This window comes from Blennius ocellaris (genome assembly GCF_963422515.1).
Source record: "Blennius ocellaris genome assembly, chromosome: 8".
NCBI classification, from domain to species: domain Eukaryota; kingdom Metazoa; phylum Chordata; class Actinopteri; order Blenniiformes; family Blenniidae; genus Blennius; species Blennius ocellaris.
The window spans coordinates 6,897,720-6,914,296 of record NC_137657.1 but is presented as its reverse complement, the minus strand read 5'-3'; the positions used below and the strand labels follow the sequence as shown (position 1 = coordinate 6,914,296).

Genomic DNA, 16,577 nt, shown 5'->3' with positions numbered 1-16,577 from the left:
TGTGTGGGTGTGTGTGTGTGTTCCAGCACTCTACCCTACACATTGTTTAAGGCCTCCGTATACGATTTGAATGGATTGTTATTCGCAGGGAGCTCGGTGACCTCCCGACCTTTCCTCCAGAGCTCTCGCCAGGTCAAATATTCATCTTGACCTCCTCTTCGGTCCAGAACTACATTATCCAGATTGGACATCCATCCCAAAGCATTTCTTTTTTTTCCCCCCGGCAACCTCCCTGACCTCTCCATTGCATGGCGCCAAAATGTTCATCTCTGCACGATGAACATCGAGATGTAACGAGCAGAACGCCACAATATTCTCTTTTCACCCCCGAGGATGGAGGGAACGGAGCACATTTGCATTTTGTTTGCAGCCTCAAAACATGTTTTATTTTTTTTTATTTTTTAGCTCACAGGATAATTTAGTGGCCTCAGCATCAGAGTGTCTCAAGCTGTTGCACATGATGACATGTGAAATACATGATTACTCTCGGAAAATTTAGAGTTTTTAAAGAATTGTAAATAATAACAGAAATACTGACGACGTTCTCCAACGTTGATCAACATCACTGATAATATGATAGAAAACCTTTAGATGTCAAACAGAAGGTCCATGGGCCAAAACTGGCCGGCAAGAGGCTCCAATTTGGTCAAATCACCAAGGAAACTGGAAAAAAAAATTCATATAAAATGTAGGTTTTTTTTGTTCTCAACACGACACTGAGACCAGAGCAGAGATATCGTGATGCTGCCGTGAAAGCTGGTTACCTCGTTGCTGCTAAATGAGCTTCAAAAGCCACAATGACATTGCAAACCAAAACAAAATGGTTATCGGAGAAGTTTTTGTTTGTTTGTTTGTTTTTTGTTGTTTTTTGACATTGTGACCGTGTATTTTGTCCAAGAAAGTATCATTTAAGTCCGGAAGACTTTTGTTGCATTTTGGGGGCCCATTTACCGGCGACGCATTACATGACTTTTTTCGGTAACGAGTAATCTAACCCTAACCCAAACCAGTAATCAGATTAAAGTTACTTCTTAAAAGTCACTGTGAGTTACTTCACTTTCTGGTCACTTTATTGTTAAACTAAACCGGGCTGCTCCTCCAAACTCACACACACACACACACACACACACACACACACACACACACACACACACACACACACACACACACACACACACACACACACACACACACACACACACACACACACACACACACACACACAGTCTCTGCACCTGCCCCGCCCCCTTCTCCACTCTGAGCCAATCACAGACCATCTCGCTCTAACGGTGTGTTCAGGTGACACAAAGGAATCGGAATCACAAAACCTTAACATTGCATCAAATAATTTTCAGTAAAAGTATATTTATCAGGAAGCGCCACCCACTTTTCCAAAAAATCAATCAATCAATCAATCAAGGAATTTATTTGGGGGGGGGGGTCAATTTTAAAGGTCGCAGAGAGCATGTAGTACAAATATATAAATATATAAATAGAGAGATAAATAATTCAACAACAGACTACAACTACATCTCTGGGTAAATAAATCGCAGTAATAGTAAAAATCAGGTAATAAAAGCATGAGTCAGATATAAATCCAACAAAGAATGAAGGTCAAAGGTTAAATATATAGAAACATGATGCAGGAGGCCAGGCAGGGATCTGACATTATTATAAAAAGGGAACTGAGTTTTTGGCAAAACCGGTTATCATTTTGACGGGTGACGAGTGTGGTCGGCAGCTGCTGATAGAAACCAAACAAGTTACAACAAGTAATCAGTAAAGTAACCAAGTTAATTTTGTAAAAGAGTAACTAGTAATCAGTAACCGTAGTACTTTTTCGCGGTAACTGTGGCCAAACACGGCTCCTCGTCTTAATCCCTCGTCTTCCTCTTGTTTTTGACTGAAACCTGTTTCTTGGATTTGCTCTCAAAATAAAAATAGTAAACAAACAAATGATGAATAAATAAATATTTTGAGCTGTTTTTTGTTGTTTTTTTTGCGGTCCTGCCGTGTCCCTGGAAACGTATGTTGTTTTCAGAAAGTTTGCTGTGGAAACATGAAACATCTCTGAAACAAAAAAACGCTAAAACGACGAGTGTGAACAGGGTCTTAGATCGTTATGTTGAAACTGTGGCCGGCTTCGGTGCAAAATTGTTCAAGATCTTAGACTTTTTTTATGCGTATAATGAGCACCACAAGAAAGAAACACTTTAAAGTGTAAATTTAAAAGTGATTATGGCACACTGAAGCTGAATTAAAGTGAGTTTTAAATCCCCGCTCTAGAAACTGGGTGCAGCCGTGAAAAGATGGCAGGAATTCCCCTGGATTGCCTCAGTGAGATTAAAGAAATGAAGATGAAGCAATTGTTGCTTTTGATTCTCATATGTAGATCATATGGTTGATTTAACTTTAAAAACAAGGTTTAAAAAGCTCTTTATTGGATGAATATCGTCACTGTGTGTCTCTCACTTTCTCACAGTTCCTGTTTTGACATGTGCTTGAGGTGAAGTGAGGCTGATAAGCAGGAAGAGCTGCTTCACACCATGTGACTCTTTCTTTATAATCAGCAACCAGGAAGGAGCAGTTCAGAGGAGCTTCAACTCAGAATCCACCATGACTTCCACCAACACAGGCAAGTAGTTTCTATTATCAATCTATATCTATCAATTAGTGTCTTTTTATCCATTTACTTTGTTTTTAAATAAATCAGAGCCTTCATAAAGTAAACCCGTAGCCTGATTTTGGTTTTACTTTCACTTCTGTAGTTTAGGTGTCTTTTGTGCTCAGGTGGCAACTGCGTGAAAGCAAACTGCAGAAAATATACATTTCTAGATTATTATACAATCACGTGGCTCTTTATCATTTATTCATTGTGGAATAGAAAACTATATAGATTTAAAATGATTAAATCTGACATATCTAGACAGGTTGTGCTTGTATATGTGTCATTACTCTTCCCTTGCAGTTAGAATTAGATATTTTGTTTTACTTTAACTATGTACTCTCTACCTTTAATGATCTTATCTCCATTTTATTTATTATTATTTTTTATTCTATTTTATTTTACCTTTTCCGTTTTCAGTGATGTTAAGCACCTTGTGACAATACATTTACCTTTATTTTCCCTCTTGTTATTAACATGCATAACATAAATGTATCAAAGAACTGAGTGAACTGTGATATATTCTGGTTTTGTGCACAGTGCAATCATGCTTTGTGAAATAAAATTCACCTTGTGTTCACTGATTTAGAGCACAAATCTTTTATATCTGCTGTCAGAAGCACAAACATCTGTAAAGAAAGTAAAGTCATGAAACTGTTCTGCTCATAAATCATAAAAACTATGAAAAAAAGCAGTAATCACAGTCCTCCATACATGGCAGGTTTACCTGATAATGTGAATTACTTGTTATTTTTAAAGTGCTTCATGCTGCAGACAAATGGTTTGTCAAGAGATTTATGTTTTTTTAGTGGTAAATACACTAAAAATTATTAAAACATTATTCAAAAGTACATGATTTACAACTTTGTTTTGAAAAGAACAGCAGACTATGAAGGAAAGCAGGTTGTACAGTTTATCAGTTCATCACAAGGCAAACAAACGTTTTTTTCTTTATTGTGGTGTTCAGTATGTTTTGAAAAAAGTACATGTTTTTTTGCAAAATGTTGCAGAATTAATCCAGAAAAATGACAATAATCTTAACTTTAAATTTCTTAGTACAATTCAAATATTATTTTAGTGGTATTTCAATATAAATGGCCTTGTGTGCAAATATTTGATTGACAAAGGAGTTTGTAGACATAACGAAAAGAAAAGATCAATTTAAAAACAAGAAGTCATTACATGAAAGAGGAAGCCAGAGTGAAGTTTGGGGTTTCAATCTGAATGGATGCTGACTTAACTTACTGGCACAATTTCAAAAAACATAATCACTTCCTGTTTACGCAACACCAGCTGACATTGTTTTCCTCATTACAGGTTTTTCCAAGGTCTTGAATAAGTTTGCTTTGATTTTGTCTTTGTGGGTCTTTGAAAAACAGCAGAAGTCGTTCAATAAATTCAGCATATTTACAGCCAGCTGATATTTCTTACTGTGCAAAAATGTTTTTGAAACATGAGGACTGGTTACATGTTTTAAAAGCTGGAAATTCTTCAAAAGAGATGGTTAAAAAAAATGACATAAATTAACACATTGTTTCCTATTTTTGTTGTTTATTGATGAAAATAAGAATGAAAATCAGATTTTGATGACAAAAACAAGAAAATGACAAGTGAGAATGAGAATGATGAGAATATTAATGAAAATAGCAATAATAATAACAAAAAATAATGAGGATTAGAACTATTTGCACTGTTCACCACTGCACTATTATCTTATTTAGTCTTGTACATATTAGTCTTCAAATATTTGTTTATTGTTATTACTTAATGTTACTTCTGTACAAAGAGCACAGTCTACTGGAGCCAAATTCCTTGTGTGTTAAACATACCTGGCCAATAAAACTGATTCTCATTCTGAACTGAGTGAGAATAATAAGACTTTTCATGAAAAGGCAGGGGGAAATTATCATAAACATATGAGACTGCGAATAGGCATAATAATGAAAATAAGAATGCAGAATGAGAATGATGGAGATGAGAATGGGAAAAAGAATTGGAATAATAATGACAATAATAAGAATGATGACAGTAAGAATGAGAATATCATGCACAGTGCCCAGTAAATGGATGTAGAATATTATAAGTTCATGGCGACCAGGGTGTCGCTCGCCCTTATTTGTGGCTTTGACCAACATTTATTATGTTTGTGTGTATTTTAACTCTCACGTTCAGTTTTTTTTTGTTTTTTTTTCTTCATTGTTTTCCGTGTTCTGGCAACATTTAAAGCGTCTTTTGAAAAGATTTGCTGCTTCTGTGTGATTCCCGGAGTGCCTGATAGCCTGAGTGTGTGCGAAGTGAGAAACGTCTGATGGAGCCTCGATCTCTGCCGGGCGGATTGTTTCCTCTGCACATTAACCAGCAGCCTCCTCATCAAAGGTCATATGACATCCTGTCTCCTTGTGTGTGTGTGTGTGTGTGTGTGTGTGTGTGTGTGTGTGTGTGTGTGTGTGTGTGTGTGTGTGTGTGTGTGTGTGTGTGTGTGTGTGTGTGTGTGTGTGTGTGTGTGTGTGTGTGTAGGCCTGATGTTGGGGAGCCTGCTGCTCATCTGTGTGTGTGTGGAGGCTGCAGCCATGTTTGACAGTGGGCTGGATCTCCACTGGCAGTTGTGGAAGAAGACGCACAACAAGACATATCAAACTGAGGTATAAAAACTCTTTTAAATTGAATTCTATCTGTGGTCACAACATACAAGTGTAGATTTTTACTGCACGGAGGACAACTTAGATGGATCAGGAGATCGAAAAAAGCACATGTGCTCAGAGGATGAATGGAAGGTTTGGCTTCTGAATTCGTGAAAAATGTTTGAGAGCAGGCGTGTCGGACATGAGGCCCGCAAGATTCTCCAATCAGACCCGCAAAGCCACCAAGCAAATTCACGAAAACAAGACATTTTTGAACAAATTTGTGAGATATCGGCGTGAGCCGTGCTGTCAAGGTGAATTAGTGAAAACATGCATAATGCAACAGAGAAATATTTCACTGCATTTTATACCAGGAATATTCATTAAATCTGACTTAATCTGAGATTGTTGAGAGTTTTGGTAGTAAGTGTTTGCTGTCCGAAAAAATAAAGACCTTTTCATTGTGTAAACACTTAAACAGCAAAGAAAAACTTTTCATTTGAAGGTTAACGTGGCACTATTTCACCAGTCCACCTCCTGATATGAAATGTGTCCCGACACCCCCGGGGATAGAATCATGTCCACTTCCATCGTGGTTAAAGTGACTTTCCTCCAAAGCATTAGTGTTTTAAATTGGCTCATGTGCTGCAGGAAATGCGAGCTGCGTGTGGCTCATGTGTTTTACAGTATTAATCTAATCGGGGTGGTGCATTAAAGGTGGAGGATGTGCGCCGCCGGGAGCTCTGGGAGAAGAACCTGAAGCTGATTTCCATGCACAACCTGGAGGCCTCGATGGGGATTCACACCTACGACCTGGGAATGAACCACATGGGAGACCTGGTGAGACCGCCTCTCTTGATTCATCACATTTGGAGGTCAAATCCTGCAGGATACATTTTAAAACGGAGGATCTTAATGGGGCCCCGATAGGAGCCGTGTTAACTGCCTTGTGCTAATTTAGTCCGATGGAAGTTAAAATGACGCATTAGAGAAATCATTAACAAACATTCCTAACAAATAGACACATAATTCTGATTCCAGTTAATTAAAACACATAGCTATGAGCTTGTTTAAAATAGATTTGGACTGATTTATAAAAGAATATCTATGGTTTCGACTGGGCTCTGTGAAGAGAAGGTGTGGGAAGTAACAACCTGGTGCATTTAGGTGAAGTGAGGGTTTTATTGGTTTACAATATTTGTACAGACCAAAGATGCAAACAGCTCAGGAGGGCCAAACAGGTACTGCCCAACAAAAAAGGAAAACGGGGGTGGGGGGGGGGGGGAATTACTTGACGGCTAACTGTACAGTGATTGATTTAATATAGCAAAAAAGCAGCTTCTTCTCTTGAAGGCTGTTAACTAAAGTTTCAAACAACACAAATTTACTAAACACAAGTAGCAAACTTGAAACCAACAAAAACATCTAACTAACTCAAAACAAGCAGCTGGTACCTTCACCAAACTGCTTGACGATGGGACAAGTTGACTAATTCGAACACTCAAAGATCAGAGTGGAGCCGAGTTCAAAAGATCACACACACTCGCTCAAACACACACCCAGGTTTTCTCGAGGCACATCAGCCGCCATGGGGAGGGTTCTGGAGCTGTTAAATAGCATCAGCTGGTGGGCGGAGCTCAGCCAATCAGCCGTCATCCTCCAATGGAGGAAGTCGGTGAGGGTAGTCGTGTCAAACAGCACACTTTAACACACGCATGCACACACACACACACACACACACACACACTCAAACACACACAGGTGGAGGCGAGGCCATACTGCCTGCGGGCTGTAACACTACCTTCAGCGACAGAGGGCTCCGTGTTTAAAGCTGCAAATGTGTTAAAAGACGGCAGAAATGATTGAAAAGTAGACGAATTTTCTTTAAATAAAATGACACCAAACTAGGTGACAGAACGAGGCTTCGGGATGAAGCTCTTTGGGCATTTCAGTGGCGTCAGAGGGACTGACAGATGAGGTCAGGAGATCAGGAGGATTTAAGTGTTTGCCGATGACACAGTGACGTATGAGAAGAGAAGCAAGCAGGCTGAGAAGTGGAAGTTTGGTTTCAGGGTGTCAGGTTTCCATGTCGACCATCTAAAGCAGTGACAACGTAAAGAAAGAATATAATTTACAGTCAGTTCATATTAAGGAATCTTTAACGTTGGAGGTTGCTCGTGCCCATCTGCGGTGACCCCCCCCCCCCGAGTTTTTCTTTTGTAGTACGAGTACTCTGTGCAGTATCAAACCCATTACTGGTGTCGGTATCGGTGCATCCTTAGAAACTCCTGACGGGAAAATGTCCAAAATACAATGATTAAAGCCAAACCTCGGGCAAAATGGTGAAAATATGAATTATGTAAGTTTAAATCTTTTCCTCAGACTTTGAAAGCATTTTTATTTAAAAAAAGATAAATAAATAAAAAATATTATGACAACCGTGTGTTTCCTGTGAAAGGCTGTTGGATTATGATGCGAGGCTTTCATTTGACAAGAGAAACATACATGAGACATGATGAGAGAACGAATTACACAGACTTTTCTCTGACCTGGATGGAAATGAGCTGCCGCTGCTCGCTTCACCCTTCGGCTGCTCAAACTTTACTTTTCCAGAAGAAGCCGCCGTTTCTCGGCTCTTGTGGTAATGAAATTTCTTCTGCGCTCAGCTTGACCACCGATCAAACTCACCAGGAACACACACACACACACACACACACAAACACACACACTCACAGTGCCTGCAGTTCATTCAGAGCCCATCTTAATGAGTGAGAGAGTGAGTGAGGCTGGTCTGTGCTCCTTAACCTGCCTCACCTCCTCCTCAATCCGTGTCAGCGAGTGATTTCAGTCACATTTTCCAATCCGCTCGGCTGATTTATCGACCACGAGAAGCGCGGCGGATTCCTGGAAGCTGAAGTAGGAAGCGAGGGGAGCTCAGAGGTGACACTGTATGCAAAGTGTCGGGTGAAACCTGTTCATCCGCTCCACTTTATGCGCTTTCACTCGGCGGGATTTTATCTGGGGCGAAAAAGAATTGTGCTCATAAAAGGCGGTGATAGAATCAACAATAAAGACCTGAACGCCCCCTGTTAGCATCACAAAGGCTGCTGATGTCCAGAGGAGGAATATCATGAGCAGACTCATCATTACCCTGACGCGCTGAGAGAGAGAGAAAAAAAAAACTACGCTAACATCGCATTCAACCGCTCATTAATTTATTCAAATGTATTTCTTAGGGCCACTTGGGGGCTTTTAAAGTTCTTGCAGTGAGCGTGTCAGCAAACACTTGCAGATAAAAACGAGCTACTGTAGCGGATGGAAGTGAACTCAGGCTGCGGATTGTGTTTGCAGCCAGCTGATGAATGTCGTCTCAATATGCGTTGCGTCCAATCAGCTCGCAACGTTCCCCCGGTGAGAGCGGCGGAGCTGAAGCACAAGATGGAATGAAGAAGAACGTGAGCGAACGACGCTACAGCGGCGTTCAGATGAGAGGAATGAGGAAGATTTTCTTTGGCGGTTTGCCATCACGACAGGCAGCTTATACACATTTGTGTGTTTAGAAAGTGATTAATGTTTCCATTCATTCTCTGCAAATTCAAAATTAGGCCCCGTTTATGTGACAATACGTCAATGGAATGCACATCATTTCTCTGTTTTCATTTTCGGAAAGGGGTTCGTTTCCGCTCCATATCCGATATCCGCTCTCATGGAAATGACATAACCCTGATAACGATGTAGTTTGCATGCCAGGCCACTAGTGGGTGCTGTTGTTAAGAGTTAAAGTACCCCGACATTCTAGTGGAAAGACGACCAAGTTGGATTGTAAAGTACCAAGTCCCAGGAGAGCGTGTGCTGGAAGTCATGACATGACGGAAGAAAACATTGTTCTGATTGGCCAGCTACTGAGCATGTGCAGAACAACTATTTACTCCACATAGACAGTAGCAGCATTTCAGAAAAGTTGCATTTGTCAGGTTAATAGACGCCCGAAATACAGCAAATCTTTTCAGTTTTTACTTAAAAACATTGTCGTGTAAACAGGGTCTCAATGAATCAAACATTTATTTGGATGGCACTTTACAGTGACTTGTAATTAAACAAAATGTTAACTTTAAAAAGAAATAGACGATGAACTCTAACATGCAGCAAAATAAATGAAATTGAGAAGTCAAACTAGACTAATGAATACACATATGTAAAGATACAATCACATGAAATGAGAACAGGGTTAAAGCTTCTTCCAGAACATTAAACACATTTAACATTGAGCTGAGAAATGCTTGAATTCTAGTGTATTTTTACTTTACACTTGAGTACAATAGAGTCAATTATTTGGAAATGTACTTTTACCAACATCTTTTTAAGTATCTGTATTTTTGGCAACATATCAGTATTATTTTTTCTGTCTTTTCCCCATTATAGACTCCAGAGGAGTTCAGGCAGTCTTTTGGTCTGCTAACTCCTCCCACTGACCTCCAGAGGGCGCCAGCATCCTTCCAGGGGATCGCAGATCTCCCAGACACTGTCGACTGGAGGGAGAAGGGCCTGGTCACCAGTGTGAAGATGCAGGTACACACACACACACACACCCCCACACACACACACACACACACAGAAACACACGGTGTCATCGTTCTGAGTCTCACTTCCCTCATTCATTTTCTTCCTCGCCCTGTAAATCGCTTCATGTTTGTTTCCACCACCTCGACTGGTTTGGGTTTTCAAGCCACATCCTCTTCGTTCATCACGCAGTCGAGGGGAAAAGCCGCCGCCGCTTCGCACGCGACCTCAAGCGTGTGTCATGTTGAGAATCACAGATTGTTGAATATTACAGCTCCTAGTTTTTACGGTTTCGTTTTTGGAAAGTCTGGCGTTTATTCCACAAAGTCTTGAAGACGATGTCCGTGTCCACAGAAACAGTAAAATTATGTAGTTCGCATTTTGGCCACTAGTATGTGCTGTTGGTTGTTCTTGTAATGAAACCAAACACGAGAGAACAATACGATACAAACATTAACACGGACTTGCAAATTGTAAGTTGTTGGTAAGTTGCGTTTTCCCACATTTCTAGAGGTATTTTTTTAATCTACATGGAGACGGAGCCCAAACATTTTACGAAAGCTATGTTTTTTTCCCCCCGTTTTCATGGACATGGAGTCAATCTTTCCTAAAGTTGTGCCTTCCTCCATCTACATGGAAATAGAATGAATAGAGTGTTTTCAGAAAGTTGTGTTTTCCTCTATCTACATGTCGACAGAGTCAGCATTTTCAAAATGTTTTGTTTTCTCTGTCTACATGTGGACATAGTCAGAGCATTTTCAAAAAGTTGCGTTTTCCTCTTTCGACATGTTTTTCAAAAAGGGGCTCTTTTCTCCGTCTCCTTGGAGACAGAGCCCAGATGTTTTCAGAAAGTAGCATTTTTGTCCATCTACATGTAGAAGGAGTCAGAGCATGTCTTTTCTCCCCGTTTCCACGGAGACGGGGTTCTGCTTGTTCTGAAACTTCCACCTTGGGCAACGTTGTCACGGAGGTTGCGTTTTCATCAGCTCCGCGCGGAAAGCGTCGTTGTGTAAACGGCACCTCACGTTACAGTCGAGCCCTTCCTGGTTAATTTAAGTCAAATAACTTGTTTATCCATCTTTTCACCCTCTTGAAACTTCAAGAATTTCTGACGAGCAGTCGATCGTGTCTTGAAGACAACTTTAACACACTTGAAGCATGTGTTAAAGTTGCACCGTGTCACGCAGAAGTAGAGAGAAAACATATCTTGTGTAGATTGATGATGAAGCGAGAGGAATATTTTTTCAAAAAAGAAGGAATTTTTAAGGCCAAACACATTATAAACTTGTTCCGTGCATGAGAGCATCATTCAACTAGAGACAGCCGTATTGATTTTGGCAGTCCTTCTATTCACAGCAACATGTGAGATGTAATTGACAAACAAAACATTTCCTTAAAGAGTCGGTGGAGTTCTTTAACCTCTTAAACTCTCCTGGACCCTCCGCTGGCTCCGACTTCACGCGCTCATGTTGCGCTGCCAAACATGGAAATGTGTATGACATGATGCGCGAGACAATTAGACCGTTTCCATTTGATGCCCTGCCGCTGCAGCGGATACAGACGCGTTTCAGTTCACAGGGAATTTATAGCATCAATGCAACGTAATATGGGTTGGTGCAGCATTTGTAAGATTTCTTCTCTGAGCCATTCAAGTAGTGGAGAGAGAGAGACAGAGAGAGAGAGAGAGAGAGAGAGAGAGAGAGAGAGAGAGAGAGAGGGTGAAGTCAGAACTCTATAGGGAGGCGGAGACCTTTAATAACAAACCCATCTTCATCGCCACCTGTCAGTGTCTTCAGGTTCCAAGTTTCTGTCAAGTTTCTTACTTTTTCATTCAGGGGGCAAATATTTCATCTGGACCGGCAAAAACTTTAAACTTTTAACAGCTAAAGGAGAAGAGTTTTGGACATTTCACCATATTTTTGCGCCAGAAGGTTTTCATTAAAATTGGCTTTATGTTGAGATTGTAGTCATTCTTGGTTGTAATTGTTTTGGTTTTATGGGGAAATGAATGAATGAATAAATACATAAATAAACAGTCTTTGTACTTTAAAGTAATTTTTTTATTGAACACTTTATTTCGAATAAATAAATACAAAATGAAAAAACACAGACTATACATGTCGCTCACAATTTTGTGCTCATGTCACCAGTCATGTCACTCAGCGAAATGAAATAGAATTACAAAGTGGAATAAATAAACAAAAAGATCATCAAGCACTTGAGGTTTGTACATGAATGAGTGAATTTGACTAAATGAAGTGAGAGAAGCCTTGTTTACGTGGCGTGTTTGTGATCCAGGGTTCCTGCGGCTCCTGCTGGGCCTTCAGTGCCGCGGGGGCCCTGGAGGGCCTGCTGGCCAAGACGACGGGGAAGCTGGTGGACCTCAGTCCCCAGAACCTGGTGGACTGTTCCGGAAGGTACGGCAACCGCGGCTGCAACGGGGGCTTCATGACGAAGGCCTTCCAGTACGTGATCGACAACCGGGGCATCGACTCGGACGCTTCTTACCCCTATGTGGGGGAGGTGAGTGACCTCAGGCGCGAGATCACAGAAATACTGTTACAAACTGGTGTGGAAGTATAAAAGCAACAATAACACACAGACAGATTCAGGATTTTGTGCAATTGGCCGTCTGTCCACTAGAATGACCGCGTTCTCCCAATGTTAATGCTCACAGCATAATGTTCTCTGCTTTGTGTGTGTGTGTGTGTGTGTGTGTGTGTGTGTGTGTGTGTGTGTGTGTGTGTGTGTGTGTGTGTGTGTGTGTGTGTGTGTGTGTGTGTGTGTGTGTGTGTGCTGTCATTAAAGAAAAAACTAACGGTGCCCACTTTCGTTTAAAGAATTTCCTCCGTTTCCATGGAGACAGACGTAGTTTTCAAAACGAGCACCTTTTCTAAAGGGCAAAAATACAAAAACAATGCTTTTTTTTACCCCCCCCCACTTGAAACGTCATGGAAATGGCCTCACACTTGAACATGTAGCCTCCACAGTCGGGCCTCTAAAACCCGAGCGGATTACAACCCGGGGATTCTCTCGCTGCCACACATGCACGCGCGACTTTGCCGCTTCCACACGTTTTCTTTGCACGTGCAAACCTTCAGTAGATCAGACCCGTGGCTCCTTTCGAGAGCGCGGAGGCAGTAATCTCGCCTAAACACAGGTTTACAGTGAACGCACGCCGCTGTGGGTGTACGAGCAGCAGCGAGAAGTTCAGTCCGGCGCTCCGGGCGGCAGACACAAACACTCGTATCTTGTCTGTGGTCAGCTGTTAACGTCTCTTTGGAGCAACAATAAATTAATGTGAGCGGACAACGTGTTTTGTCCTGCGGGCTTCGTGCGGTTCGCCGCTGCTGGTTGTGGAGGAGGAGGAAGAGGATGAGGAAGAGGAGGGCACCTCTGAGCCGTCTCACAGACTGCGGAGGTGTCGCGCTTTTAATTCCACCAAAAACAATAAAGATCAGCCCAAAAGAAAACAAATGAATTCCAACTGTAATGAAGTGGAAGATTCTCTGAATAACCTCCGTGCCTGCTGGTTGAACAACACACACACACACACACACGCACACACACACACACACACACACACACACACACGCACATGTAAAGATACATTTTCAGTATTTGTGGTAAATGGGAGATTTGTCATCCGCTTCATGCTCAGTCAAAGCTTAATTAGTTAGTTGTCGTATCTCTACTCCCGCTGAGACGAGCGTGACGCCTCTGATCCACATCCTTTGACCTTTGACCTTTGACCCCTGCCGGCTCTGACCTCCAGGAGCAGCAGTGCCACTACGACCCGACCTACAGCACCGGTAACTGCTCCCGATACGTGGCTCTCCCTGAAGGCAACGAAGCGGCTCTGCAGGCGGCGCTGGCCACAGTCGGGCCCATCTCGGTCGCCATCGACGCCTCGCGGACGCAGTTCCAGCTCTACAAGAGCGGTGAGTCACAGTCCAGGTACACGTCAGGCGTCCGTGCAGGTGTAGTTTTATTTCCCCGTACAAAACGGACAACACGTTTCAGTCCTTCTCGAAATTTTATGTCATCTCATAAAGAAACTGCGACACGGGTGGATGCTTACAAACTTACTTACGTTCCATTTTAAGTTATTGTAGGTGGTGAAGCGATTTGACCTTTTTGGCCATTTTTTATCAAATTTTTGCTATTTTGGGTGTTAGTGGGTTTTTGTTTTTTGTTTCAATATTATTGCCATTTTCAGCTATTTCTAACAATTGTAGCAATTTTGATACGTTTTCTGTTTTTTTTTTTAATGGCTTTCGCCATTTTGTTATTTTTTTTAAATCCTTTCTTGACATTTTTTCTTTTTTTTGCTGTTGAGCAATTCCAGCCGGGTTTTTTTTTTTGTCTTTTCTTATTTCTTTTTTTGCATTTTTTGTTGTTTCACCTGCTTTGGCCACAGTTTCAGCAATTTTAACACTTTAAGCCATTGGCTATGCTTTCCTTTGTAATTTTTTCTCTTGGTTTTAACTGTTCTCGGTTTTGTTTACACAGCGTTTTCAAGTGAAAATGGAAAACTTCTCTGTTTTCAGACGACAACAGCGGTCAGAGCCACTGATAATGCAACTTTTTGAAAACGGTTCTGACTCTGTCTCCATGGCTCTGAGGGAAAATACAACTTTTCTGAAATGCAGCTATTGCACATGCGCGCTGAGGCCGTAGTAAACAGACTGATCACATGCTCAGTCCAATAAGAATTTCAATTCAACTTTATTTGAATAGCACAACATACAACACAGTCATTTCTAAGTGCTTTTATGCATGCAAACTACAGTGTTTCTGCACGGACTGAACCTAAAAACAACGCAGCTTCCATCTGGATGTTCAAAAAAAAAAAAAAAAAAATTTGATACCAGCTCAAGCTGAGAAAGACAGTATAAATCTCAGTCCAGATTCCGAACCACCGTGTGAATAATTCGGCGTGTTGTTGCACCGCCTCTCCTCAGGAGTGTACGTAGACCCTGGCTGCAGCCAGAACGTGAACCACGGCGTGTTAGCCGTGGGCTACGGGACTCTGGGCGGACAAGACTACTGGCTGATAAAGAACAGGTGAGATCCCCCCCCTTTAACGCTCCACCGCTCTGCTCCCAGGCTGTGTGTGTGTTCGTCCTGCTCCTTGTGCATTGTGGGCGCTCTAGAGGACAAACAAGAAGTGAAACGGGGAAAGAAAACACACCGTAGCCACAAGACAAAAACATTCTGTTCAGACTTTAGTTATTTTCTGTTTTTTTGCTGATGAAAATAAGTTGTGGTTTGCTTCGACTTCCAAGAATCAGACAGAGAAGTGATGCTGGGAGGAAGTTTTGTTTTGTAACATTTTCAATTTAAAGAACTGAGCAAAAAAAACCACATAAAGAAATGTATTGACATTTTAACTTTTTTTATCCATTAAAAACAAAGAAAATGACAAAAAAAAATTGTAACTTAATAAATCAACATTTCCATTCAAGGTGTCTGCCTAAAACAAATGTTACACATTATCTGCTTACATTTTCCTTTAAAAAGAAATCTTTAAAATAGTCATATTTGTAGCGAAAAATCTGATCTTTAACACATACTAATCCTCACCGTACTGAATAATAGCAAGTGACTCATTAATCTGAGGAAGGCAGAAATCCCATTACATGTATGGATTTTCCTATTTACTCTGGGTTTTTTTCTTTTTTTTTTTTTTTCTTTTTACTGATAATACATCATCTCATCGCTGTTTTTTATTCATGTTTTTATTTTTCCTCGTCATGCAGTTGGGGGACGGGTTTCGGGGAGGAGGGCTACGTCCTAATGGCTCGAAACAAAGGCGACCAGTGTGGCATCGCCCAGTACTGCGTCTACCCCGTTTAGATGAACCTCAACCTGCTGAAACACATACGACGTGACGAGGAGTCGCTTTGGTGCCAAGTCTGGAAATTCTAGTCTGGAAATACTAAAAACCTGCATTTCAGTGATTTTTATTTTTCTAAATAAACGTAGCTCGAGCAAGTTCAAGGTTTCTCCCTACATTTGATGCTCTCATGGTGGCGTTTGCTTTACTGTTCGTGTGTTTCTGATTCTGTAATAAAGAGGAAGATTTACTCTCGGTCTCAATATATAAATATTTAAATAAAGAAATAAAACAGCCCCGAAAAGTCTCAATCAATTCTTTTAGATTTTGGCTAAAATCAATATGTGTTGTATTTATCTCTTAATACAAGATATTTTCCAGAATTATTATATTTCTACTGATATGACATTTTCTAAGACTTCCATATTTATTGTTTTGAGACATATAGTTAGAAGAAAAAAGTTATTTTTATATCAAAATTATGTCATACCCTAAATATAGTTATGTATTTCAAGACTCAATATTATGGACGCACCAATGCCGACAGCAGGAGTCTTCCTCAGCTCCATTTGAAGGGAGATTGATTTCACCTGTGAACATAATCAGAGCTGCTGGTTGGCCAATCGGGAGCCTGAGGGATTAAAGGAAAATGAGCAACTGTTTGGAAGGAGTTTGGAAGTGAGAGGAGACCAGAAAGTTGATCTGTAACCTCTGAGCAAATTTACACAAAGTGAAAATGCAGCATTTTTACCTCTTCGTTTCAGAAATGTTTGGTGTGTACATGGAATTGTTTTCAAAACTATGTCTGTTTACACAGAAACACTGAAAACCATGTAGTAAGCATGCCAACACTCAATGAATGGCTGTCTGAAGATATTAGTCACTCATTTTT

At 40.9% G+C, this 16,577-nt stretch overlaps 1 protein-coding gene across 1 annotated transcript; it reads left to right on the top strand.

Moving 5' to 3' along the window:
• The first annotated feature begins 2,573 nt into the window (after positions 1 to 2,573).
• ctss2.1 (cathepsin S, ortholog2, tandem duplicate 1) lies at positions 2,574 to 15,972 on the top strand. The gene is made up of 8 exons (XM_080501660.1): positions 2,574 to 2,635; positions 5,183 to 5,307; positions 6,004 to 6,126; positions 9,709 to 9,855; positions 12,145 to 12,369; positions 13,622 to 13,787; positions 14,811 to 14,913; positions 15,609 to 15,972. Exons 1-8 carry the CDS (start codon positions 2,617 to 2,619, stop codon positions 15,703 to 15,705), a joined length of 1,005 nt encoding a protein of 334 aa, XP_080357786.1. The 5' UTR covers positions 2,574 to 2,616; the 3' UTR covers positions 15,706 to 15,972.
• The last annotated feature ends 605 nt before the right edge of the window (positions 15,973 to 16,577 follow it).

Bases quoted from the DNA above. Each gene is read 5' to 3' on its own strand.
- ctss2.1 (XM_080501660.1), top strand. The intron at 5,308-6,003 runs GTATAAAAACTC...GGTGCATTAAAG, and splicing joins ACAAGACATATCAAACTGAG to GTGGAGGATGTGCGCCGCCG. The intron at 12,370-13,621 runs GTGAGTGACCTC...TCTGACCTCCAG, and splicing joins CTTACCCCTATGTGGGGGAG to GAGCAGCAGTGCCACTACGA.